The 22,778-nt window shown below is 47.4% G+C and overlaps 1 protein-coding gene across 2 annotated transcripts in view; it reads left to right on the forward strand.

The window, feature by feature from the left end:
- Positions 1-14,470: 14,470 nt before the first annotated feature.
- Grhl1 (grainyhead like transcription factor 1) overlaps positions 14,471-22,778 on the forward strand; it is a 45,019-nt gene continuing 36,711 nt past the window's right edge. The window contains exons 1-3 of one of the 2 annotated variants that reach the window (XM_021661606.2): positions 14,471-14,658; positions 18,239-18,425; positions 20,106-20,176. In XM_021661606.2, the coding sequence (XP_021517281.1) occupies positions 14,639-14,658; positions 18,239-18,425; positions 20,106-20,176 (278 nt within the window). In that variant the 5' untranslated portion in view covers positions 14,471-14,638. The remainder of the gene's footprint in view (positions 14,659-18,238; positions 18,426-20,105; positions 20,177-22,778) is intronic. The other variant, XM_021661598.2, reaches the window with a different exon arrangement.

A 22,778-nucleotide genomic window follows, 5' to 3' on the forward strand; every position in this document is an offset into this window, starting at 1 on the left:
TTAGTACAATAAAAGGCTAAATATTATAACATATATAATGTATATAATAAACTACATACAATAAGAACAATTATGAAACAAATAGGAAAACAATATATAAAAGTTACATTCACAATGTTTAGCTTATTTGTATTTGGCAACCTTGTAGAAAACATCATTTATCCTGTCTTAGTGAGTCTAGTTCTGAACCTAAATCAGTATCTGTCATATCTTGTATCTATCAACCTGAAAATATCTATCTAGATCTAAAAACTTCTTAACTCCTAAGAAAGTAAACTTAATTGTAAAACTGTAACTATCTAGTCTTCTATTCCATCAGAGACTTGAAAAGGAATAAAATTATCTGTAGGATGTGCAAGCAAGTAGTTTCCAAGATAAGATGACAGACAGTTCGCCGCCTGTACAGTCACCCAGTATCTCTCTATAATGTTGGAGCATCATCTTCAGCCTTTCGGCCAGCATATCTGATAGACTTGTGAAGTAGAAACTATGAAGGACTTGCTTACCCTGTCTTGGCAGACCTTGGTAACTGACTTCCCAACAGTCAGGTTTTGCCCATATTGGACAGCATTCTGTCTGCAGTTGAGTACGGGCCTTTCTTTGCCTGGTGGCTTTGCCACATTTGAAGCCATCATCTCCTAATGAAGAGTGTTCAGTGCCATCATCGTCATTGAGGTAGGCTGGGGTTGCTGCCAGGAGCTGAAATGTCTCATTGTCAAAGAATCCTGAAAATAACAAAAATATCTTTACATGCCATACTCTGTAGGTCTCAGGTTTTTGAAGACCATTTACCTATCTATATTTGCATAGTGTTTAATCACTATTATCCATCTATAGTAAATCTAAATAGGCAAACATTTTTCTAGTTATTTACTATCTGTTAAATGTAAGATGTATACTTCTGTGATCATCTAGACTAGTAACTGACGAGACTGTACATTTGATTGACTATTAACTTACAATATTTAATTATCCTAAACAGTTCGTAATGGCAGTTTTGGGGATTTTCTTTGTTTTGTTTTTGTTATTGTTGTCTGGTTGGTTGGCTTTTGTTTTTCAAGACAGGGTTTCTGTGTTTAGCCTTTGCTGTCCTGGACTCACTTTGTAGACCAGGCTGGCCTTGAACTCATAGAGATCCCCCTGCCTCTGCCTCCCTAAGTACTGGGATTAAAGTTGTACACCATCACTCCTGGTGTGTATTTTTAAAAGGATTATAAGTAAACCTTTCATGTATGAATGAGTTACAAAAGGTCCAATACCTTATATAAGAGTAGGAACATCCAAACATATGTGTATCAAAATATCCTAAAATTTGTATCAATATATAATGAATTATACCAATGTGTCAAAATATTTGAGAATAACAAAGTTATTAAAGAACAGATTCAATAATCTGTCTTTTTCTCCTATTATTCCTATATGATTATACCTATATTCCCCCTTTTTCTTCTCAACCCACTTCTCTTTACCTAAGAAGGACAGAGAAAAGGAAAGACACAAATCCCTGAGTCTAAGTTCTTAATCCTTGTTTTTTTTTCCCTGATCAAAACTATTTAATAACCTGTGACTAACTCCCCTAAATGATGGCAAACATCCATAGCCCAACAGAATATCCAAATCCACCCCCCCCCAACCTAAGGGAATGGGCCATTGTTCTTCTTTGAGATTACTTCCTGCACATCTGGAGCATAAAATACATTTTGGGGGCCAGAGAGAAATTGGGAAAAATAGTTAAGTAAGATGACAGTAATGTTCATCATCCAATCTCTAAATGCTGAGAAAATGTCGGCTTAAATAAAGTCCTGTTGGGAACAGTCTGTGATTCTGACCCAATTGGGATCAGCAGCTTTCTTTGAAGCTGTCCTGAAAGCAAGCTTTAAGGGTGCAATTGAAACAGTCTGAGGCAGGACAATTTAGGATGCTGGAATATCTTGCATTTCAGCATCATCCAGGATGAATTCTGTCAGGTCCGATCCAACATTACCAGTGTCTTTTTTTTTTTTCCTGAAAGCATGTAACTTCTCATAGGTAATACACAGTTGTAAAATAATAAATACATGAGATGTGCAAGAGGCACAGACAAATTAAGGATTATTTTTGTCTTTGTATGAGCATAAGAAAGACATCTGTCTTTCTTAAGCCAGTCTGGATTGTACACCAAATTATAATACTAATTAATTTTATCTATGCCATATAAAAAAATGGTCTTGAGGATTTTGTAGCCAAGAATATTTATTGGCTACACATAGATCTGGCTGGGGACATTTATATGTCCAGTCAGTCTCAGAGCTGTTTCCATGGGAGGGATCGGCAAATTACGTTACCTCTCTGTTCGGTCTTCTTGATTCCTTTCTTCTTATGTGTGGCCAAGATCTTCAGGGGTTCTCTTCTGTCAGATATGATCCTTATTACTTTGGATGGAATCCAAAGCCCTTTTTTTTTTCTTGTTATCATAAACAAAGCCTCTCTCCCAAAATGATATAGCCTCTGTCCTCCAGCTTGAAGTCATAAATATATACTGATTTAGTTCAGCAGTCCCATTCTCATTCAGGTCTGCTTTATTTTGTCCTCTCTCAAAGAGGACGTATAATATCACCATTACCATTGAACATATAACCATTGTCATGTTAATAAATCAAAACAGAACTGAATGCAATCTAAATATCCTCCTTTATAGAGATATATATTTATTAATTTTATTGAGACAGGGTTTCTCTGTGTAGCCTGACTGTCCCGGATTTGCTCTGTAGATTAGGCTGGCCTTGAACTCACAAGGAACCTATCTGTCTTTGTCTCCTAAGTATTTGGATCAAAGGCATGTGTTTATTTATATTTTTCTTTTCCTACTTTCCTTGGAGTTTTAATTTTTATGTGCATATATCTATTTTTATTGAGACAGGGTTCTCTGTATGGTCTGGCTGTCTTGAATTTACTCTGTAGTAAACCTTTTACTCTGTAGTGGCCTTGAACTCACAGGGAATCTATCTGTCCTTGTCTTTGTCTCAGTATTGGGATCAAAGGCATGTGTTTGGTTACTTTTTAAATTGGATATACTTATACTTCCATATTTCTTTTTTAGTTTTACATTCTTCTCTGCATTCAACTTTATTTAAGCTCCTTTGTATCCTAGTGCTCAAGCACAGTTTTAAGTATATTGTGCCTATTTGGAGGTTTGGATCTTGGTTTCTACTTCAATGCTTGGGCTCTCCTTACCCTGCCCCTTCTTCCGCACAGAATGGGCAGTTCTGCCTTTAAAGATAGGAACTGTAGCTTTTGTGTTTGGGGACCTATCTTAGGTGGCATATTTTTTCCCACCTGTGTTGCCTTTGTGCCCCTCCATGCCAGGACGATCTGCCTCCTGTGTCCCACAAGAGCCTCACATGTATGGGGGCTGGCGAGCTGCCCAAAGGAGCGTGGCATCCAAAGCTCATGGTTAGCTTCAATAATTCTTGGCTGTGGGAGGCATACAGCTTGTGTGTTTGTCTCCCAGCCTAACTCTGGGTCCTTACATTGACTAACAGAATTTTTTTCCTAGGGCAAAAATGCCTTTTGGCACCCAGTTCTCCATGGGAGCCCCGCACATGCCCCTTATGTCCCTGTCATCCCAGGACCTCCCTGGACACCTCCCTGGTGCCTCCTCCTATACCCCCATTCCTGACTGCTCCCTTGCCCTTTCTTGGCACCTGAATGCTCCTGGCTTTAATTTACTCAGCTCCTATAGCGCATCCTACTTGGCACATTTAGCATTGTTTGCTTGCATGTGTCTTCTTGTGCAGGGTCACTTCTTGAGGCCCCTTAGAGAACCCTGTAGCTGGTAGGTGCTCCAACTAAAAGGGGACATCGCTGACTGCTCTTCACTGCATCAGTCACCCCAGGGCACTTTGCTGTTTAATGGACACTCGTCTGTGCCCTTTCAAGTACTGGTTTTGAATCACTGAGCTCTCTAAGAGAGGGGAGCCTGGGCGTTGCTTTCATGGCCATCAAATAGCTGTCTCCTGCTTAGCATTCCCGGGCCTTGCTTGTGAGAGCTGCTCAGCCTTTTGCTTGCTGTGACGTGGCAGCGCATTATTTCGTGCTCAGCCTCTTAACTACTGTGACGTGGCTCCCCTTTATTTTATGAGCAGGACTATTGAGACACCGAGTTCATTTATTGCTTGGGGTCAAACAGGAAGCCAGAGAATCAAGATCTGATCGCAGGCAGCCTGGCTCCAGAGTCCGTGGGCTCCATCCACTCACGCACGGGGATACCTCTCTCACCTGGGGTGGTATGAATGAAAACTCTGGCTTCCATCTAAAGAAATCCTCAGAATCTTGCCCACCTTTGCCCCAAACCTGGTCTCTCTCCTCCGAGGGGCCTCCTGCCCCCTTCTCACACCAGCTAGCACCCTAGCCCCCCCTGCCTGTAGCACCAATCTCTATCCTGCCCCGACACAGCCCCACAGTGTCACTACCAGGCACAGACACTCTCACCACTCTTCTAGGGGGATTGCAAAACCTCCCTTCTCTCCCGGTATTTATCATAACGCAGCCAGTAATTTTCCAAGAATAGATTTACTAGCACTGTGGGGCTCCAAATCCTCTGATGGCTCCTTGCTGTCTAGAGGCCCAATGGCTTGTCACTGGACCATGGCTCTCCCTCACGTGCTCACTCAGCTCAGGCAAGCCATGACTTCTCACTCCCCCTGGCTCTTGCTGGGGCTAGAGTTGCTGTCAGGAATACCCTCCCTCAGAACACTTTCCCTCCCTGAAAACCCTGCCTGGAGGTCAGCTCCAGCCAGCCTTCCCCAGGGAGAGATCCTTCTTCCTAGAGCACACACCATGGTCAGTGAATAAATGCCATTTGTGCAGTGTATGGTTCTCTAGACAGAGCAACTGCACAGTGGAGCTGGGGGTCAGCTGCACGTACATGGGTCTAGTGCCACACACCAAAAAGGTCAGTTCAGCATGTTGTCCTCATGGCTCTGAGGGTCCAGAAGACTTTGGGCTAGGAAACTCAAGACCTCGTATGAGAAAGAACTAGAATTCCTAAGCGTGCAGGCAGCATTCAAAAATGGGCATTCAAAAATTCTGCTCTGTGTGTGTGTGTGTGTGTGTGTGTGTGTGTGTGTGCATGCTTTTGTGTGTAATGCTAGTAATTCAAGCCAGGATCTCATGAATCTTAGGCAAGAGCTCTCCCACTGAGCTGCAGGTCTAGCTTTCTTTTTACTTTCTGCCTCAAAAAGAGTCTCCAAGGTTGCCTCGATTGGCCTTGAATTCCAGGTTAGCCTTGAACCTCTGATCCTCCCTCAGCTTCCAGGGTAGCTGGGATCACAGTCCTGTGCCAGCAGTTCTGCCCATCTTGTCTGCATCTTCACTGAGCTGTTTGTAAGTATGTTCAGCTTACTGCAAACTCATTTCGCTGGGGATGCTATAGTGTCAGAGATCACGTGCAGGACTCTCTGTCCCATACTCAGAAATACACACACACACACCCCACTCATTGCCTGGCTGTCCATTGGTTCCATGTTGCAGAGAAGCCTCCCATCAGCTAACCCCACCATAGCTCAGAGGGGAATAAAGATGGAGCTATATGCGGCTTTGAGGAGGGTTTGGTTTGGTTTGGTTTGGTTTTAACGTATATGAATGCTCTATCTGCATGTTAGAAGAGGGCATCAGATCCCATTATAGATGGTTATAAGCCACCATGTGGTTGCTGGGATTTGAACTCAGGACCTCTTGGAAGAGCAGACAGTGTTCTTAACCCCTGAGCCATTTCTCCAGCCCTCTTGAGGAGTTAAGAGGGTTAAAGGAAGTCTGAGATGGCTCAGTGATTAAGGGCAAGGGTTACTCTTCAGAGGACCTGGGTTCAATTCCTAGCACCCACATGGCGGCTCACAACCATATGTAACTCCAGTTCTAGGGGGATCAGACACCCTCTTCTAGCCTCGATGGGCACCAGTGGTACACAGACATACATGCAAAAACATCAGCACACATGAAATGATAAAATGATTGAACATTTTCGAGAGGATTAAAGGATCGCTAAGCTCCCTGATTCCAAGCGGTGGGACTGCATGCGCTCAGATTTTGCTCAAACCAGGCACTGCCTGCTTCCAGAGAGCCACCATAGTTCCCCAAAGAGCCGCCCGTTTCTCCTCACTGCTGCTTCTTACAAAATGCCCTGGATTTTCTCTCTCCCTTCAGCCTGTAGCTCTTTATTCCAGTTAGCATCAACAGAAGTGACTCAGTATTCCAGACACTAGACTTGGTGGTTTCCTGGCTGAGAAAGAACATATAAAATTGAGAGCGAAAAATATGTGATTTTCAACCAAAGGAAACTGTCAGCATGGGGAAACCTCTGTAAGAACTGAGTCAGCGAAGCGTGAACTTTGAGCCATGATCCGACCCTTGCTTGTTCCCCACCTTCAAATCGAGGCCATCTCCCCTGTGAGCGGAGATGTATATGATGCCCCAACAATTTCAAATATGTATTTTGGGGTTTTTTATTAATTAAATATGTATTTTGGGTTTGGTTTTTATTAATTTATTCTCTCATATATTATATCCAGACCACAGTTTCCCCTCCGTCCTCTCCTCCCAGTCCCTCCTCCTGTCCCCTCCCCATTCACTCTTCCTCTATTTCCCTTAGAAAGGGGCAGGCCTCCCAGGGCTGCCAACCAAACATGGCATAGATATGTATTTTGTATCACACATCTGACCACTGGTCACCACTGGGACCGCTACTTCAAGAGCAAATGCGGCTGTGTGAGCCAGCGAGCACTGTTTGGCCTCTCGGACCCCATCTGGGAGTTTTCTTCGAGTGGCACCTCTTCTGCTGGCTATACCCACTCTGTGTTCGTCACAGGTGAGAGACTGCCCTGCCGTTAGGGCCTGTGCTTCTGAGCCTAGGGCTTTCTGGTAGTCGCAACCACCGAGCCCTTGCTGGAATAATCAATCGACAATGAAGCCACAGAAGAAGAATGTGAGGTATCCTGGTTCTTATAGATGCCAGCAGGCGGGTGACGCCCTACCCCATGGAGGCACCTCTGCCTCCATTCACAAACAGGAGCACAGCTGACTGCTTGGGGACTGGAGTCTGGATCAAGTCCCAGGTACCTGACAAGACTCACGCGAGCCCTGGCAGTGGCAGGCTGGATGGGGGGAGGGGGGAAAGACTTCAGCAAGCATGTTCACAGCAGACAACTGCCGCATTTGAAAGCCGGACACAGGGATGACGAAGATGAGTGCAATCCTGAGAGTGGCTCTCAAGGTTTGAGTCTCACTTGGGCCTCCACAAAATGCCATCTACAGAGCTAGATGCTGTCACTAGAACGCGCAAGGCACAGCTCTGCCACATTGAATATGTCCGGGCTGCTCTACAATGGGTTGATGTTTGGGCCATGGGTGAATCTTGGAATCTCAGGCAGAAACACCAAAACCTGTTAGAAAGTATGGGGCTGGCAGACAAGGTGCTGAAGCGAACATGCCGCACTTCGAGCCTCTGAAACTATCTCCCTGCAGCAGCAGCTTCTTCTATGAGAGAAGGCTGCCTCAGAGAGCTTTAAGGAGCAGAGGCTCTTGGGTGTATCTGATCATGCCGGACACTCAATACTCCCCAAGGAGGACCAAAGTCATTACCACCCCGAATAACAGTGACCACTGATGCCAACATGCTTGACAGTTTTTAAAAATATGAGGTAGAATTGTTGCTAGGATAAGGAAACTGTGAGGAGGTTGTAATTGTATTCACTAAGCTCCTGTTAAATGGCCGGAACTCTATGGGACATCTGTCTTTTCTTTCTTTTTCTTTGAGAGGGTCTTACCGTACAGCTCAGACTAACATGGACTTCTTAAGCCTCCTGCCTCTTCTGCCTTCGGAAGTGATGGGATCACAGGTATGTCACACTATGCCCAATTTGTGACATTTTTTTTCCCCAAAACTGGCAGAAGACTTTTAATAATAACAGTGATTATGACCTGATTGCCCACGATGGACTGGAGAGTTAAGCAGCTTCCTACATCCTGGGGCTGGAGGCAGTGGGGAGCGTCAGCCTAGGTCGACGCCCACACCCTGTTCTCCAGAGTGGAAAGTCTTTCATCTCAGGCTGGCAAAGGTCTAAGGTGGTAAGCTGGGTGGGGCAGGCGGAGATCTGGCACAGAGGCTCTGCCATTATCATCGAGCCACTGGGGGTGTCCCCTCCTTACCGGCCTTTTTGGCAGGCCTGAAATCACCGAAGGCAGTGAGCCCCGCAAATGGCTGCTGGAGGGAATGAGGTGGCCTGCCTAAGGGCTAAGTGCCCGGTTCCTGCTCTTAGAATATTTATGTTGTTGGGGTGTAGGAAGAGTTCTAGGGAGACTGAATGCCTGGCCCTTTCTGGGCAAGTGTTCTATTACTGTGCTGCAGATCTTTAGAAAAGGCAGAAGCCATCTTTAAATGCCCATGTGCCAGGCAATATAGGATTTTTGTTTGTTTGTTTGCTTGCTTTAAGACAGGGTTTCTCTGTGTAGCCTTGGCTATCCTGGACTCGCTTTGTAGATCAGGCTGGCCTTGAACTCACAGAGACCCACCTGCCTCTGCCTCCCCAAGTGCTGGGATTATAGGCCACCACACCCAGCTCGATGTGGGATTTTTTAAGTTTAATTGTGTCATTTTTTTTTTTAAAGCTGGTGTACACAGTAATCAGTGCCATTATGACATTTTCATATTTGAGCGTTATTCGACTTTCCTTCAGTTCCTGCTCTGCCTCTACTGTCGCCCTCTGGCTGGACCCCTCCTTCTCCCAAACAGTCTCACTTCTGCTTTCGTGTCACACAATGTCCCACAAGTACATCCCACTGTGGGAAACTCTTGAGATATATCATTGCAATTAACTCCATGACACTCAAAACTGCTTCCCTCATTTTCCACGTGGAAACTGAGGGCTGTGAGGGGTGAAGCTTACTCAGGGTTACTCTGCTGACCTACAGTTGGAATCCTGATCTCGCAAAGCCATGTGTGACCTAACTAATGAGAGGGCAGAGCAGCCCTAGTAAGGGACAGTGACCAGAGCCACTGGGAGTAACTCTAGATGCACGGCAGGTTGGGCCTTTAAAGCCAGGGAAGATGCTAAAACTCAGCACTGTAATAGGGATACAGCGTGTTGGATGCTCTCACTGGGCTGTCACTTAGGAAACACGTTGGGGAAGAAACTCCAACGGGCAGGGCGCTTCTGATGACAGCCGCCGGTCTTGGAGCCATGGGACCACAGGAGCAGGGGGAACACAGTAGAGCCAGAGAAGTGACTGTGTGGAGAGCAGCCTCCCTAAGCCAGCAGGAGAAAGCTACAGCCTTCTCACTGGGTGGCCAACCTTGACGCATTGTCTCCAGAGGCCGCTGCTACCACACTATCTGCACTGGGGTGGGGGCAAGGGGCAGCCCCAAGAGTGCCCTACCCTGACACCCATCTCTTAGGATACAACAGTCTTTTTAAAACAGTGCTACTGACAGGTCATGGTGCGACATTTCCATACCCCAACCTACGAGCCTATGACAGGAGGATCATGAGTTTGAGGGGTATGCAGTAAGATCCTGTCTAAAAGACAAACAACAGCCAGGCAGTGCGACATTCACCTTTAATCAAAGCACTCAGGAGGCAGAGGCAGGTGGATCTCTGAGTTTGAGGCCACCCTGATCTATAAAGTGAGGTTTTTTTTTTGTTTGTTTTTTTGTTTAAAAAAAAAAAAAAAAGCAACAAACACATCCCACCCAAATCAAAGTGATAGAAATAAAGAAACAACAACAAAGGGACTGCAGCTCGGTGCTCTGCTGCATGCCTGCACTCAGTACTCAAAAGCTGGAGGGGGGAGATTGTTTGAGACCAGTCAGGGCCATATAATCAGATTCTAGCTCAGAAAAACAGCAGACACCAACAGTGCCGTCCCATTCTTAAGTTTAAGAAGGCCCTCCAAAAAGATAAGCCTCACTCATAACTAAAAAAATGTAGTTCAAAACAGTAAGATACTGTTTCATATCTGTCTCTGACAATGCCTGGCGTTGTCCCGGTCATAGCTTTGGCCAGTTTTGAGTGGCTACTTGTCTAAAAGGCACAGGCTTTTGGGATTATGTTTATAAAGATCTGAAACATTCTACCCATGGGCTGGTGAGAACTAGATCAACGGGTGAAAGTCCATGTTGCACAGGCCTGAGACCCTGAGTTTCATCCCTGGAACCCACATAAAGTTGGAAGGAGAGAACTGACTCCTTAATGCCTTCCTCTGACCGCCATGCGTGTACCTTGGCATGCACATGTGCCCCCACACATGCACATCATGTGCACACATGTGCAATAGTAAAAATGTTAAGAAGGCCTCTGAAAGGCTCTACCCTGCAGGGTATCAAAGCAGATGCTGAGACTTATGGCCAATCTTTGGGTAGAGTGCAGGGAATCTTATGAAAGAAGTGGGAAAGAGTAAGATCTGGAGAGGACAGGAGCTCCACAAGGAGAGTAACAGAACCAGAAAATTTGAACACAGGGGTCTTCCCAGAGACTCATACTCCAACCAAGGACCATGCATGGAGATAACCTAGAACCCCTGCACAGATGTAGCCCATGGCAGTTCAGTGTCCAAGTGGGTTCCATAGTAATGGGAAGAGGGGCTGCCTCTGACATCTGATTGGCCTGCTCTCTGATCACCTCCCCCTGAGAGGAGCAGCCTTACCAGGCCACAGAAGATGGCAATGCAGCCACTCCTGAGGTGATCTGATAGACTAAGATCAGAAGGAAGGGGGGAACCTCCCCTATCAGTGGACTTGGGGAGGGGCATTCATGGAGAAGGGGAGGGAAGGAGGGATTGGGAGGGGAGGAGGGAGGGAGCTACAAAGGGATACAAAGTGAATAAAGTAAAATTAGTAAAAATTAAAATAAAAATATTAAAAAATAATATAAAATAATGAAATAATAAAATTTAAAAACATTGAAAATTCCAAGTGTGCATATCTTACACACACACACACACACACACACACACGCCAACTCCAAGTCTCGGAATCTATGCTATGACTAGATTTGGCCTCGTATTAAAAAATGTACATGGGAGAATGTTTACTGTGAATGTTTATGATTGTGAAAAGCTAAGGGAAAAGTTACAGCTCCCCACTAGCCTCTATCATACACCAGCTCAAAGAAATACAGATTTCAGTGCCCTGACGTGGAAAATGTAAGAAGTGATAAGTCGTCCTAGTAAGAATCCTATACACTTGCAATTACATAGAAAAATCTGGGAACACACACAAAAACTGACAGTTCTCTCGGGGAAGAGGAGCTGACAGATGGAGAAGCTCTTCTGTATTGCTTAAATTCATTTCTTCCCTTTCTTACTCATTTCTTGGTGTATTTTTCTTGAGCTGTGAGCACATCTTATTTTTTTTATAATTAAAGATAATGTTAAAGTCTAAATGAGGGCCCTCGAGATGGCTCAGCGGGTCTGGGAGCTTATCACCCAGCCTGATGACCTGAGTTCAGTCCCCGGAACCCATCCGCCGAGAGGAGAGAACCGACTCTCACAAGCTGTCCTTTCATATCCACACACACGCAGGGTCATGCACATACACACACAATACATAAGTGTAAAAAAAAGTGTAGCAAAATTAAAGACCTAATGCTAACAGCTCACAGATGTGAACTTGAATTTCAGAATGTATTAGAAACAATCCTATCTTGAAGTTTACAAATAAGACCCATTTTTTCCAGTTTTTGTTTGTTCGTTTGTTTGTTTTGTTACAGGGTCTCATGTAGTCCAGGCTGGCCCCAGACTCACTATATAGATGCAGACAACAGTCTCCACCTCCTGAGTGCTGGAACTACAATTTCCTGCCACCACACTTAAGGCCTAATATTTTTTTATTACTGTATCTATAATCAAATACCGTGGTCCTTCCTGTGCTGTTTCCTGTCTTCACCTGTCTTCATTGTTCCTAGTTATTTGGCACCTACCACATATCAGACCCTGAACCCAATGGACCAATGCTCCTCAGCGTCTTCTATGCCAGAGGGTTACGCCAGAAGGGACCAGAATGTGGGGCCTCGGGTGCCTACAGAAAACTGTGCCATTCAGGAACCATCTCCAGCACCTTTTCCATGTACATGCCAGTGCTGGCGAGCCAGCAATGACAGAAGGACATACCCTGTCTGGGAAAGCTCGCCTAAGAGTCTCACACCTGGAAAACAGGGTATGGCAAGTATGTTGGAACCGTGCCGCGCGCACCGGGGATAGCGCACCGGACCAAGGCTCGGGAATGCAGCTAGGGGAACGGAAGGACTCCTGAGTCTGAGTGAAGCTGCCTGCCAGTCTCCAGGGCGGCAGCTGGCCTGGAAAGGTTGTGCGCTATTGGGAGTGACAAGGGATTGTGCTTCATGAAGGGCCACTCTGCCTGTCTCTGTGTGTGTGCATTTGTGCATGTGTGCACATATATGTGTGTGTATGTATATATATGGCCCCAGTGTTGCACCAGGGCTGAGCACAGAGGCTGGAAGCGGCTATGAACATCATGTCTCTGGTTACTGTGCGGTGCGAGGGCCTTAGAGAACTGAGAAAACCGGGTGGAGAGACGGGCATCGGCCAACACAGGACAAAGGCACATTCCTCCTGGGTTCGCTCATCTTCACAGCCCGTGCTTTCATTTTCCTCCTAGCTCAGGCTCCTTCTGCCCTGTCTCTGCTACTGGCTCTTCTCCCTCAGCGCCTTTGATGTCTGAGGCTCCAGGACCCAGGGAGCATCGCATCCTATTTCCTCCTCCCTGCTTGCCTTCGGCCAGTTCAAGGCTCTGAATTCCACCCTTAGGATGATCATGCCCAGAGGTCACTTTTTGGTCCAGATTTCCCCCCTCGACTGCGGTGTCCTGTCCATCTGCGTGTAGTATCTACTCAGGTGGACATAGACTTTAAAGTTAACACATCCTGAGCATTGCCCTTGCCCATCCCGAAACCTCTATGTCTGCTGCGCCTCACCGCCATCTCAGGAAACAAGTCATATCCAGCTGCTCAGCTGAAAATATCTGGTTATTCTTAACAAGCATGACTTTTTTTTTTTTTTTTTTTTTTTTTTTTTTTGCTTGTCAAGGTTTCTCTTTGGGGCTCAAACTGGAGGGCCTCCTACTTCAACTTCTCGAGTCCTGGGACTGTAAGCACCCCATCTGTCTGTGACACTCTTTAACATGCTCTTCGGTTCTCAGGAAATCCTGTTAGTTCTAACACAAACGCCTCGAGGATTCAAACACGTCTCACTGCTCCATCACCCCAGGCCATGCTTCCGGCTGCTATTTTTCTTTTGCTTGTATTTTTGAAGTCACCTCCTGCTGATTCAGTGGCCAGATTATTTTAAAACATGAGTGAGGTCTGTCTATGCCCTACCCCAAGCCCTCCAAAGCTTCCTCATTAAAGACCTTACAGAAACCTTTGGGGCTCTACAGTTTGCGCCAGTGCTCACTTACTCTCTGGCCACACCGCTCTCCCAGCTCTTCGGCGGACACGCTGATGCCCCCTGTATTCCAGTCCATTGCTGTGCCTTTGCCCCTATGAAATACCTTGAATCCCATCCCTCCCCATCTTTGTCTTTAAGCCCAGACTTCCACCCTACTTTCCCCATCCACCAGCAGACTTTCCCCTCTTCGGGACACGAAAGGAGTCACGTGACTCCCAGACTAGGCTGCGCTGAGGAACCAGAACTTGGCCTGCCCCCTCCCTCCCTTCTCTCCCTTGTCCTCTGTGTCTAGGACCCTGTTTGCACTGTAATAGACCTGGGGCTGAGGCTAACGAAGCAGACCCTTAGAAAAAAAGCCCCTTCAGGGGAAGGGTAATATGGAAGGAGGTGGGGTGAAGCCAACCTGGAGCTGGCCGAAACGAGAGAGCACACAAGCAGCTAGGAGTTGAGGACGCTGAAGCCCGAATGGAGGTCTGAGCTGTTGAAGAGCCAAGCAAGCCGGGAATCCGGTGGGGGCCTCTGGAGCTTGGGAAGGAGGCTCAGAGTGACCCAGTGCTCCTGACATTTGGCAGGCGCTCAATAAACAGGGACCTCTGGCTGGGGCTGTGCAGATTTGCGACTGTCACACACAGCAGACACTGAGAGATGGACCAGCAGGAAAACTCCAAACCCGCACAGCGGCCAAGACAGAACGGAACCTTCCTAAGGTATCTCCCAGGCAAAGGCCATGGGGCCGGGGAAGTGACCGCGAGCGAGAACTGGAAGGTGAGACGCGCCCACGCGGGTGCGCGCCGAAGCCTCGCGGCGCCGGCGCCACTAGGGGCCGGCGCCGCCAGGGCCAACCACGCGCAAACTCCCCAGCGCCGCCGAGCACCGCGTGGCCCCCACCCTCCCGCCCGGCCCTCAGGCTCCGCCCCAGCCCTCGATCCCACCAATCAGAAGGAACTCCCCGCCTCCCAGCTCCCGAAGCCCCGCCTCGGGCCGGCGCGCCGCCAGCCAATGGGAGGCCGAGCCCAGCGCCCAGTGCGCGCAGCCCGCGCCGAGCCGGCTCAGAGCGAGAAAAGCGAACCCAACCCGTCGGGGCCGCCGCTCCGGACCCACCGCCTGCCGCCGCTCGCCGCCGCCTCCTCCCCCCCGGATCGGGTGTACTGTCCCAACCCGAAAGTCCAGTTCTGCGGCCCGGCAGCGGCGAGCGAGCGCGATGACACAGGAGTACGACAAGTGAGTGAGGCGCGGGCGCGAGTCCGGCCAGGGCCCGGGGGCCACCGCACCTGCCGCCGCGACGGCGCGGGCTCCCGGGGCCGCGAGGCCGGGCCGGGCGGGGCGGGGCGCGGGGGACGCTCGGCCCTCGGTCCGCTGTCCGAGCCCTCCCGGGCCCCGCGCCCGTGGATCGGTGGGGACGGGTGGACCCCGGGCCGCCTGCTGTCACCTGCCGAGCTGCCGGAGCAGGAGATCTAGGGGAAGGTTGAAGCGGCCGCTGCCCGCGCGCTTTCCTCGCCGCGGCGGCTGGGTGAGAAAGCTGCTGTGGGTGTTCTTGGGCCCTTGCATCACCGACGGTAATTACCGAAGACTTTTTTTTTTTTCGCTGTTCGGGAATATCAAGAGGAAGAAACTGCAAGCCCGGTGCTAAAGCTAAGGGAGTACTCTCGAATCGGGATTGCTTTTTGGAACTTTGGGGATTTCAGAAAAGTGGCGAGAAAGGTTCAGTTGATGGTGTGAGATGGGATCGGAAGGTGGCAGGACTTGGGGGCGGGGGCGGATAGTTCTCGATTTTACTGGCAACTTCTGTGTACATATAAAGATGCCCTGGAAGAGCCCGTCTCTCTCGGCTCAGTAAATCTGGAGCAGAGAACTGGCTTCGGAGTTACTTGCTGAGGGTGATTTTCTCATGCCTTGTTGTCTGAAGGAGCTGTGTGTGAAATCAGCGAGAGATTCATCTTGTCTTGTAGAGAGTGCAGTTCAGTTAGTGTTCGGCTCTCATTTTGGAACCCTGACCCGTAACTCTTGAAGGTCTAAGGCTCATTTGAAAACACCCGTGAACCTCCCCGGGCTGGAACAACGCTTGCTGGTCTTGAAGAAGTGGGCTGCAATTGTTCTTGTGTTTATTTCTCTACTTACTGACGAGGCGAAAACGCCAGCGCTAACCTCTTGGCTTTAGGCATACTTTGAAAATATAAAATGCCTTCAGGGTAATTGCGGACCTAAACCCACTTGGATAATATTTATTTTCTGACGCTTGTGCCAATGTAGGATGGGAGAAGACGGGAAGCTTGAAAAACTAGCATCACAACTGTTGAATGAGCCAACTGCTGTCAGAATCCTCTGGAAGTAGCTATTAGGCTATTAATAACAGCTCAGCAATGCGCTAGGGAATCTCACCAGAGGACCACCATTTCCCTATTGGCCTCAGGACCCAAAGGCTTGGAGGAATGGCATTTTGGGTATTTTCTCTCATTTGGTTAAAACTTGAGATTTGTAAAAATAAGTCTTCTTGGTTTTTAAATTTCAAAATGATAAGCGGCCTCCAGATGTTAACCCTTAAAATGGTCTTCATAGGCTCAAATTAAAAGACATGCACTCCGAAACAGCTCTGCCTTCTCAGGGCAAATGAAATTGCTGGATTTTTTTTTTCCTCCTCCTGGTTTCAAAGATGTCCCTTTTTTTTTTTTCTTTTTCTGTTTCTTTCTTCTTCTTCTAAATCCATATCTGTTTTTGAAGGATTTGGGTGACTGCCAAGCCCTAACCTTTGCTGATTACTTGAAAAGATAATCAGACTTTCTACACTCGCTCTTAGAAAAGGTAGGTCACCTCTAGGCCATCTGCATATTTCATTCGTGTGTTGCAATGAGAACTGAGACTGGACGGCCATAATTCAGAGACGTTCCAGACACCACCTCCTCCATTCTTTTTCCCCTCACACACAAAAAGTTACTGCTTCGTCTCGCTAAAGTCAACGTTCCATTTTCTCCTTCTATTGACTTATTAAATAATACCAGCCGAACAGTTGTTGAGACTGTTGACATTTCCAGTTTTTGGAATCGGCAGTGTTTGCTTGAATCATTTAAATTAAATCTCCTATAAAGCACCACTAAAATCACCATTGATTTTCTGGTTTTCCCCCGCAAACTGCGCTGTTAATGTGAAATAGCCTTTGCCTGGTGTGAAAAACTAATGAAGACTTTATTTATTTGGGGAAGGGTGCTTCGGGGATTCAGCCCAAGAAGCCCCTGGCCTCAGGCAGAGAAATCACATGCTCAGCACTGAGTTGTGCCACCAAATCCTGAAGCCTAAGTAAAGTTTTTTTAATATTTTGTTTTATGAGTTTGTGTTTGCACTCCGCTCCCCTCCCTGTGTTCTCTCTCTCTCTCTCTCTCTCTCTCTCTTTCTCTCTCTGTCTTTCTCACACACACATACACTCTCTGAGGTCCAAGGACAACTTGTGGCAAGGCCTTCCTTTCTCTGTTTTGACTACGTTGGTTTTGGAGATTTAACTCAGGTCCCTTTACTAGCTGAACCATCTCACCAGCCAAAGAAGAGTTTGCCCAGTGTGTGTGTGTGTGTGTGTGTGTGTGTGTGTGTGTGTGTGTATGTGTGTGTGTGTGTGTGTGTGTGTGTGTGTGTATGTGTGTGTATGTATGTATAAAAGTCAGAGGACAACTTGCAGGAGTCCATTCTCTCCTTCCTCTCTGTTGGTGGAAGGGACAAAACTTACATCATCAGACTCATGAGCAAGTGCCTTTAGCCCTGAGCCATCTTCCCGGGGCCCATGGAAAGATTTTTTTTTTTTTTTTTTAATCACATTTGTCCACTGTTGTTTTGTTGTTGTTGTTGTTGTTGTTGTTGTTTTGTTTTTTTTGTTTTGTTTTTTTTAAGGCCGGTTTTCATTCTGCGGCTTCGTTTGTTGTACGTTAAGTGTTTATCTCTAGGATGAGCAGTTTACTCCCATGCGAGATTATGCTTTTTTATTGATTTATAGTCCCCTTTGGCTACATTCCAGGCTCCTTCTGCTGGTAACAGTAGAGTCTTCTAACTTTCTCATTTACCCTGAAGGATTAAGCGAAATGTCCCTTTCGCTCCCCCTCCTTCCTGCCCCTGTTTCTCGGAAGGAGCTGTTTTAAATCATGGCATCGGTGGGGGGGGAGGGGAGTCACATGTAGCAGCATGGTGAACCCTGTGTGTGCTTAGGAAGAGGGCACAGGCCTCTCAGGCCTTTGAAAAGTATTTGTGCCTCGCTGAATCCCCGTGAGTGCTGTTGTAAAAATACTTGAATAGCCCTGTGTCCTCTTGGGGTAAGTTTTGGACTTTGACAATCAGCATCACCTCAGTGTGTCTGACGAGGCTCCTTAGGTCTGCTCTGCCTTCTGAGCGTGTCTTCATCTTACTAAGGTCATTGACATAGCTAATGCCACGAGGTGACTCAGAATATGCTTTGAAAAAGCATTTTGTAAACCAAATCTGAATTTTCTGAGCCTTTTTATTTATTTCAAAAATATCCATAAGAGGAGTGTGGACATCATTTTATTTACTGGGTTCTCTTCAGGAACGCCGTCAAAAGCTGTCGGTATTCAGTTCATTGTAGTGTAGCTCCAACCCAGTGCCTTGCCCATGCTAGGCAGTTGCTCTGCCACCGGGCTGCCTACCCCCTGTAATTATATCCTGGCACAGGGCCATGTGTCCTATTTTATAGGAATGTCAAAGAACTGTTTGTTCAGTTTTATTTTGTTTTGGTTTTTTTTGAACAGCTCGTAGGCTGTCTTGCTGTAGGAAGTATGGGCTTAACTTTGAATTTCTTCCTCTGAAGCAAAAGGCCAGTGCTGGTTCTCCAGAATGAAGCTCTTTATCCGCAGCGGCGCTCCTACACGAGCGAGGACGAAGCCTGGAAGTCATTCCTGGAAAACCCTCTCACTGCGGCGACCAAAGCCATGATGAGCATCAACGGCGACGAAGACAGCGCAGCCGCCCTGGGCCTGCTCTACGACTACTACAAGGTAGGCCTCGGGCTCCTCACAGCCTCTCAGACCGCACCTGATTCAGCAGCCTATAAAACAGTCATCTGCTGGTTGCCACTGAGGGACTATAAATGGTCTAATAGGTACCCGGGCTTTCAAAGGTGGTTCAAAGCTGAGCATCCACAATCACAGAATCAAAGGCTGGTTTTTAAACAGCTGCGCTGGCCCTCGCCGAAGGAGACGCTGCTATAAAAAAAAGGCAGTAGCTGTGTCTCCCCAAGTTGGAACGTTTTACCAAACTTGGTTCCTGGTGCCATGAAAAGGGGTTGTTGCTGCCTGAGCCATGCTTTCACCTTCCGGGTGGTCAGGGCGACTGCCTTTTCTGTAACCACTGATACAAAGCCTTGGGAATCTGTCGTGGGGAAACGCACACTTTTCCAACTCTGGGACCTGGTTCTAAGATCAGAATACATTTTCTTGCCTGTTTCTGGACAGTTTGAATTAGCCTTAACTATTGTGTGTACTCTGTACGGGTTTTTACAGCATTCTGCCTCGTGGTCCCCAATGGAGCGCCAGTGATTGAGCTGCCACTCACTCACTCACTCACTCACTGTCCACTGGACAGTGCCTTCACACAGGTCATACGGCCAGCCTGTGTGTCGTCTCTGACTCCTAGTCCCAGCAGCTCAGATGCATTCAGTCAGCCCCAGTCCTGTTTCCTGCCACAGACTGCCCTCTTTGGTGCTGGGGAGTGGCTTGTGTTTGCTTTCTCCTTGGTGTTGACCAACAGCACACGCTCAGGGATGGCTCCTTGTGTTCATTGGTTGTAGGTGTCAGTTGTCCTTAATAGCTAGCAATGCTTAAACACGGAGCCCTAATAAATCGGATAATACTTTCATCTTTTTAAAGAACGCCCTGTTTATTTTAGTTCTGTGTTTGTATTCGGGTATGTACTGGCAAGTCTTTGCACGTGAGTGCAGGTGCCTATAGAGGCCAGAAGAGGGAGTTGGGTTCCCTGGACCTGGAGTCACAGGTGGTTGTGAACTGCCTGATGTGAGTGCTAGGCTCCAAACCAGTGCCAGGGCAGTGTGCAGGCTTAACCACTGAGCCATCCCTCAGGCTGCTTTATTTTGTTGCTATTCGCAATCTGAAAGAATCCTTTCACTACAGAGCAACCACACATGTCTCAAAAAGGTTTGTGTGCCTGTTTGGACCATGTCTCAGGTGGGTTAATGCCATAGTGTACCCAGTGTCATTTGCCTGCTTTTCAGTTTGGGGGCAAAGAAAAGAGGAGTTAGGGAAAAAAAAAATAGAATTGGTCTGGAGAGATGGTTCAGAGGGTAAGAGCACCAGCTGCTCTCCCAGAGAGCCTGAGTTCAGTTCCCAGCAACCACGTGGTACAGATGGTTATAGCCATCTGCAACTACAGTTCCCGGCATCGGATGCCCTCCTCTGGCCCTGGGCACCATTCACGTGGTATAGAGACATAGGTACAGGCAAAGCATTCATACACGTAAAATACATATCTTAAAATTTTAAAGAAGAAAGAAATCCTTCCTCTCACAATGAAGTAAGTTTGTGATGCCCAAGTCTGTCTGACAGTTGTCCTTGCCCACGGCAGTGGTGAGCAGGCTGTTAGCTCCTTTGGGGCAGATGGTGCCCAGCAGACGATCAGGAGAGAGAAAGACTGAGCGCCTTTCATTGCTGTTAACCCTCCAGGTTCCCAGGGAGCGCCGCTCATCAGTCGCAAAGCCAGAGGGGGAGCACCCGGAACCAGAGCACAGCAAAAGGTACGTCACGGCAGCTCCCGTCGAAGCAGGCACGTGTGTACCCATGAAGAGGTGGGCTCTGCCAAGCAAAGCCAAGAAGGGCCTGGTGGCAGGGGCAGTAGAGTGACCGTCACCTCAGATCCTGATTCGCCTCTGTTACTCTAAGAAGTTATGTGTTTTTTGGGCTGCATTCCCTTTCCTAGAAAACAGGAACACCAACCTCTACCACTCCAGAGGGATGTTTGAGTAAAACCTCGTGTTTGCGCATCTTCATTGAGACCCTCTAGAGGGGGATGAGACAGGAGGAAGGGTCTGAGAAAACAGCACCTGAGAGGCAGAAGCAGGATGCTCAGGAGCTCTAGCTAGCCTGGACTCTGTGAGAGCCAGTTTCAGGCAGAGCAAGCCCTGGCATACATCTTGGTGACGGAGGAGTTGCCCATGCTAGGCAGGGTCCTGGGATCACTCCCAGATCTGCAAAAGTAAAAGTTAAGTACCAGTGACTCTTGAATTGTCGCCTGAGTAAAACTCAGCGAACTAATGTCGGAACTCCTCTTGAAGGCGTCTTTAAAATATTTTAGGTTAAAACTTTTATAGATTAATTAAGACTCAACCTTATGGCCGTGAAAGGTCTTTAAATGATTCGTTTTTACGCTTATTTATTTTATTTGTGTGCATGAACGTGTCTGTGGGTACCAAGTGAACATGCAGAGGTCGGAGGGCAGCTTGCGGGAAGCTCCCTCTTGCCACTGTGTGGCTTCTGGGCATCCAATTCAACGTGTCAGTCTTGGCACCAAGCACCTTTACACACTGAACCGTCTGCTAGCCCTAAGAACAGCTCTCAGATTGCCCCGTGTTTTATTAATAATAGAGAATAAAGCAGCCAGGCATGGTAGCATAGACCTGTAATCCTAGGGAGTCTGAAGCAGGGGTTCAAAGCCAGCCCGAGGTGTGGAGCCAGATTCTGTCTTGCAGTCGGGGGATAACAGAAATTGACTTAAGGAGTGAGTCACAATTCATGGTCTACACTCCTGACAACTATTTCATAAGCCAAATTAATTCATGTCTTATTTTATGTGCTTTTGATGGAGTGTCTTGAAGCAGACTCGCAATGTGCTTAGTTTTGCAGCTATGCCTAGTCTTTTGCTGACAAAGCCACAGGGAAAACCTTTGATTCTTCATCTCAAGTTGTCCTGGAGCTTCCATTTGTCCTGCCTCAGCTTCCTGACATTTTCCTTAGGGCCAATCCTCAGGAGTGAATTTATAGTTTAGGGTTTGAATAGTTTTGCTGATCTTGAGTATAAAATTGCCTTTGTTCCGTGACATTTTCAATTTGTAAGATTTCAGGGGTCTTTAAAAACACATTCCTGAGCTGGCCAATGTTGGCACATGCCTTTATTTCTAGCACTTGGGAAGCAGAGGCAGGTGGATCTCTGCTTTGAGAGAGATTTTGAGGCCAGCCTGGTCTACAGAGCAAATCCAGGACAGCCAGGGCTGCATAGAGAAACCCAGTCTCAAAAAACCAAACCGAGACAAACCAAAACCAAAAACAACCTCAGAACAAAACAACAACAAAGAACACATTCATATACATATATCCATGTGTATACACATGCACATCTACACATGTGTACACAGGCATACATAAAAATATCATTATGTATTTTAAACCACACATTCCTATTACCCAAATATTAAACAGTTAATCTTCTATGACCTTTCTGCTGAGAGAGTATGATGATGAGTTTTCCTTGGAGAAGCCGGAAGGCATCAGTGGTAGAAAGTGGTGCTCGGTACTGCTTACCTGTGAGCACCTGTGTGCTCCATCCTGTGTGAGCACCTGTGTGCTCCATGGGTACTGATCTCCGTCCTCAGTACCCACAAATCTACCCGGGCAGAGGGGCAGAGGGAATCTCAGCTGAGGAACGACCCAGCAGATTGGCCTGTGGGCGTGTCTCTGGGGCATTTTGTCGATCGCTGATTGGTGCAGGAGGCCCAGCCCACTCGGGTGGGGCCGTCCATAGGCAGGCAGACCCCGGCTATAAAAGAAAGGTAGCTGGGCACGAGGGAGGGAGCAAGCCGGTAAGCAGTGCTCCTCCTCTCTCCTTGGGCTCCTGCCATGGCTTCCCTTGAGGCTGGACTGTGACCTGCAAGCCTTTCCTCCCTCAAGTTGCTTTTGGTCACAGTGTTTTATCACAGCAGCAGAGATGTAAGCCAGGACAAAGTGTTTTTACTTTTCACAGAGAGCAATGGAGTCCTGAGAGACAAAATAGCTTGCTCAAGCCGACACAAAATTTGAACCCAGGTGATCTCACTCCAGAATCTGTGGTTTTAATCCAACTGATCAGACTGTGTTTACAGCTTCAGGCTGACAGTGAAATATGAGGGTCTGCATTAGGGTTATTGGGAATAGCACGTGCTGGAGAGCTTTGGGTCCTAGCAGTTCAGAGCAATTGTGCTTATGCATGTGGGTTTTGCTTGACTGGTGTCTTCACCAGGAATGGGCCCTTCCTCCATTTTCTGTTTAGTTGGCTTCTGTCAAGTGTTTTGCTACTGTGGGGAGCCCAGACTATCAGGGTGTGGGGTTGTCTGTGCTAGGTATGTATAAAGCTCTGGGTTCAAGCCC

Source organism: Meriones unguiculatus, chromosome 1, assembly GCF_030254825.1.
Source record: "Meriones unguiculatus strain TT.TT164.6M chromosome 1, Bangor_MerUng_6.1, whole genome shotgun sequence".
NCBI classification, from domain to species: Eukaryota; Metazoa; Chordata; class Mammalia; order Rodentia; family Muridae; genus Meriones; species Meriones unguiculatus.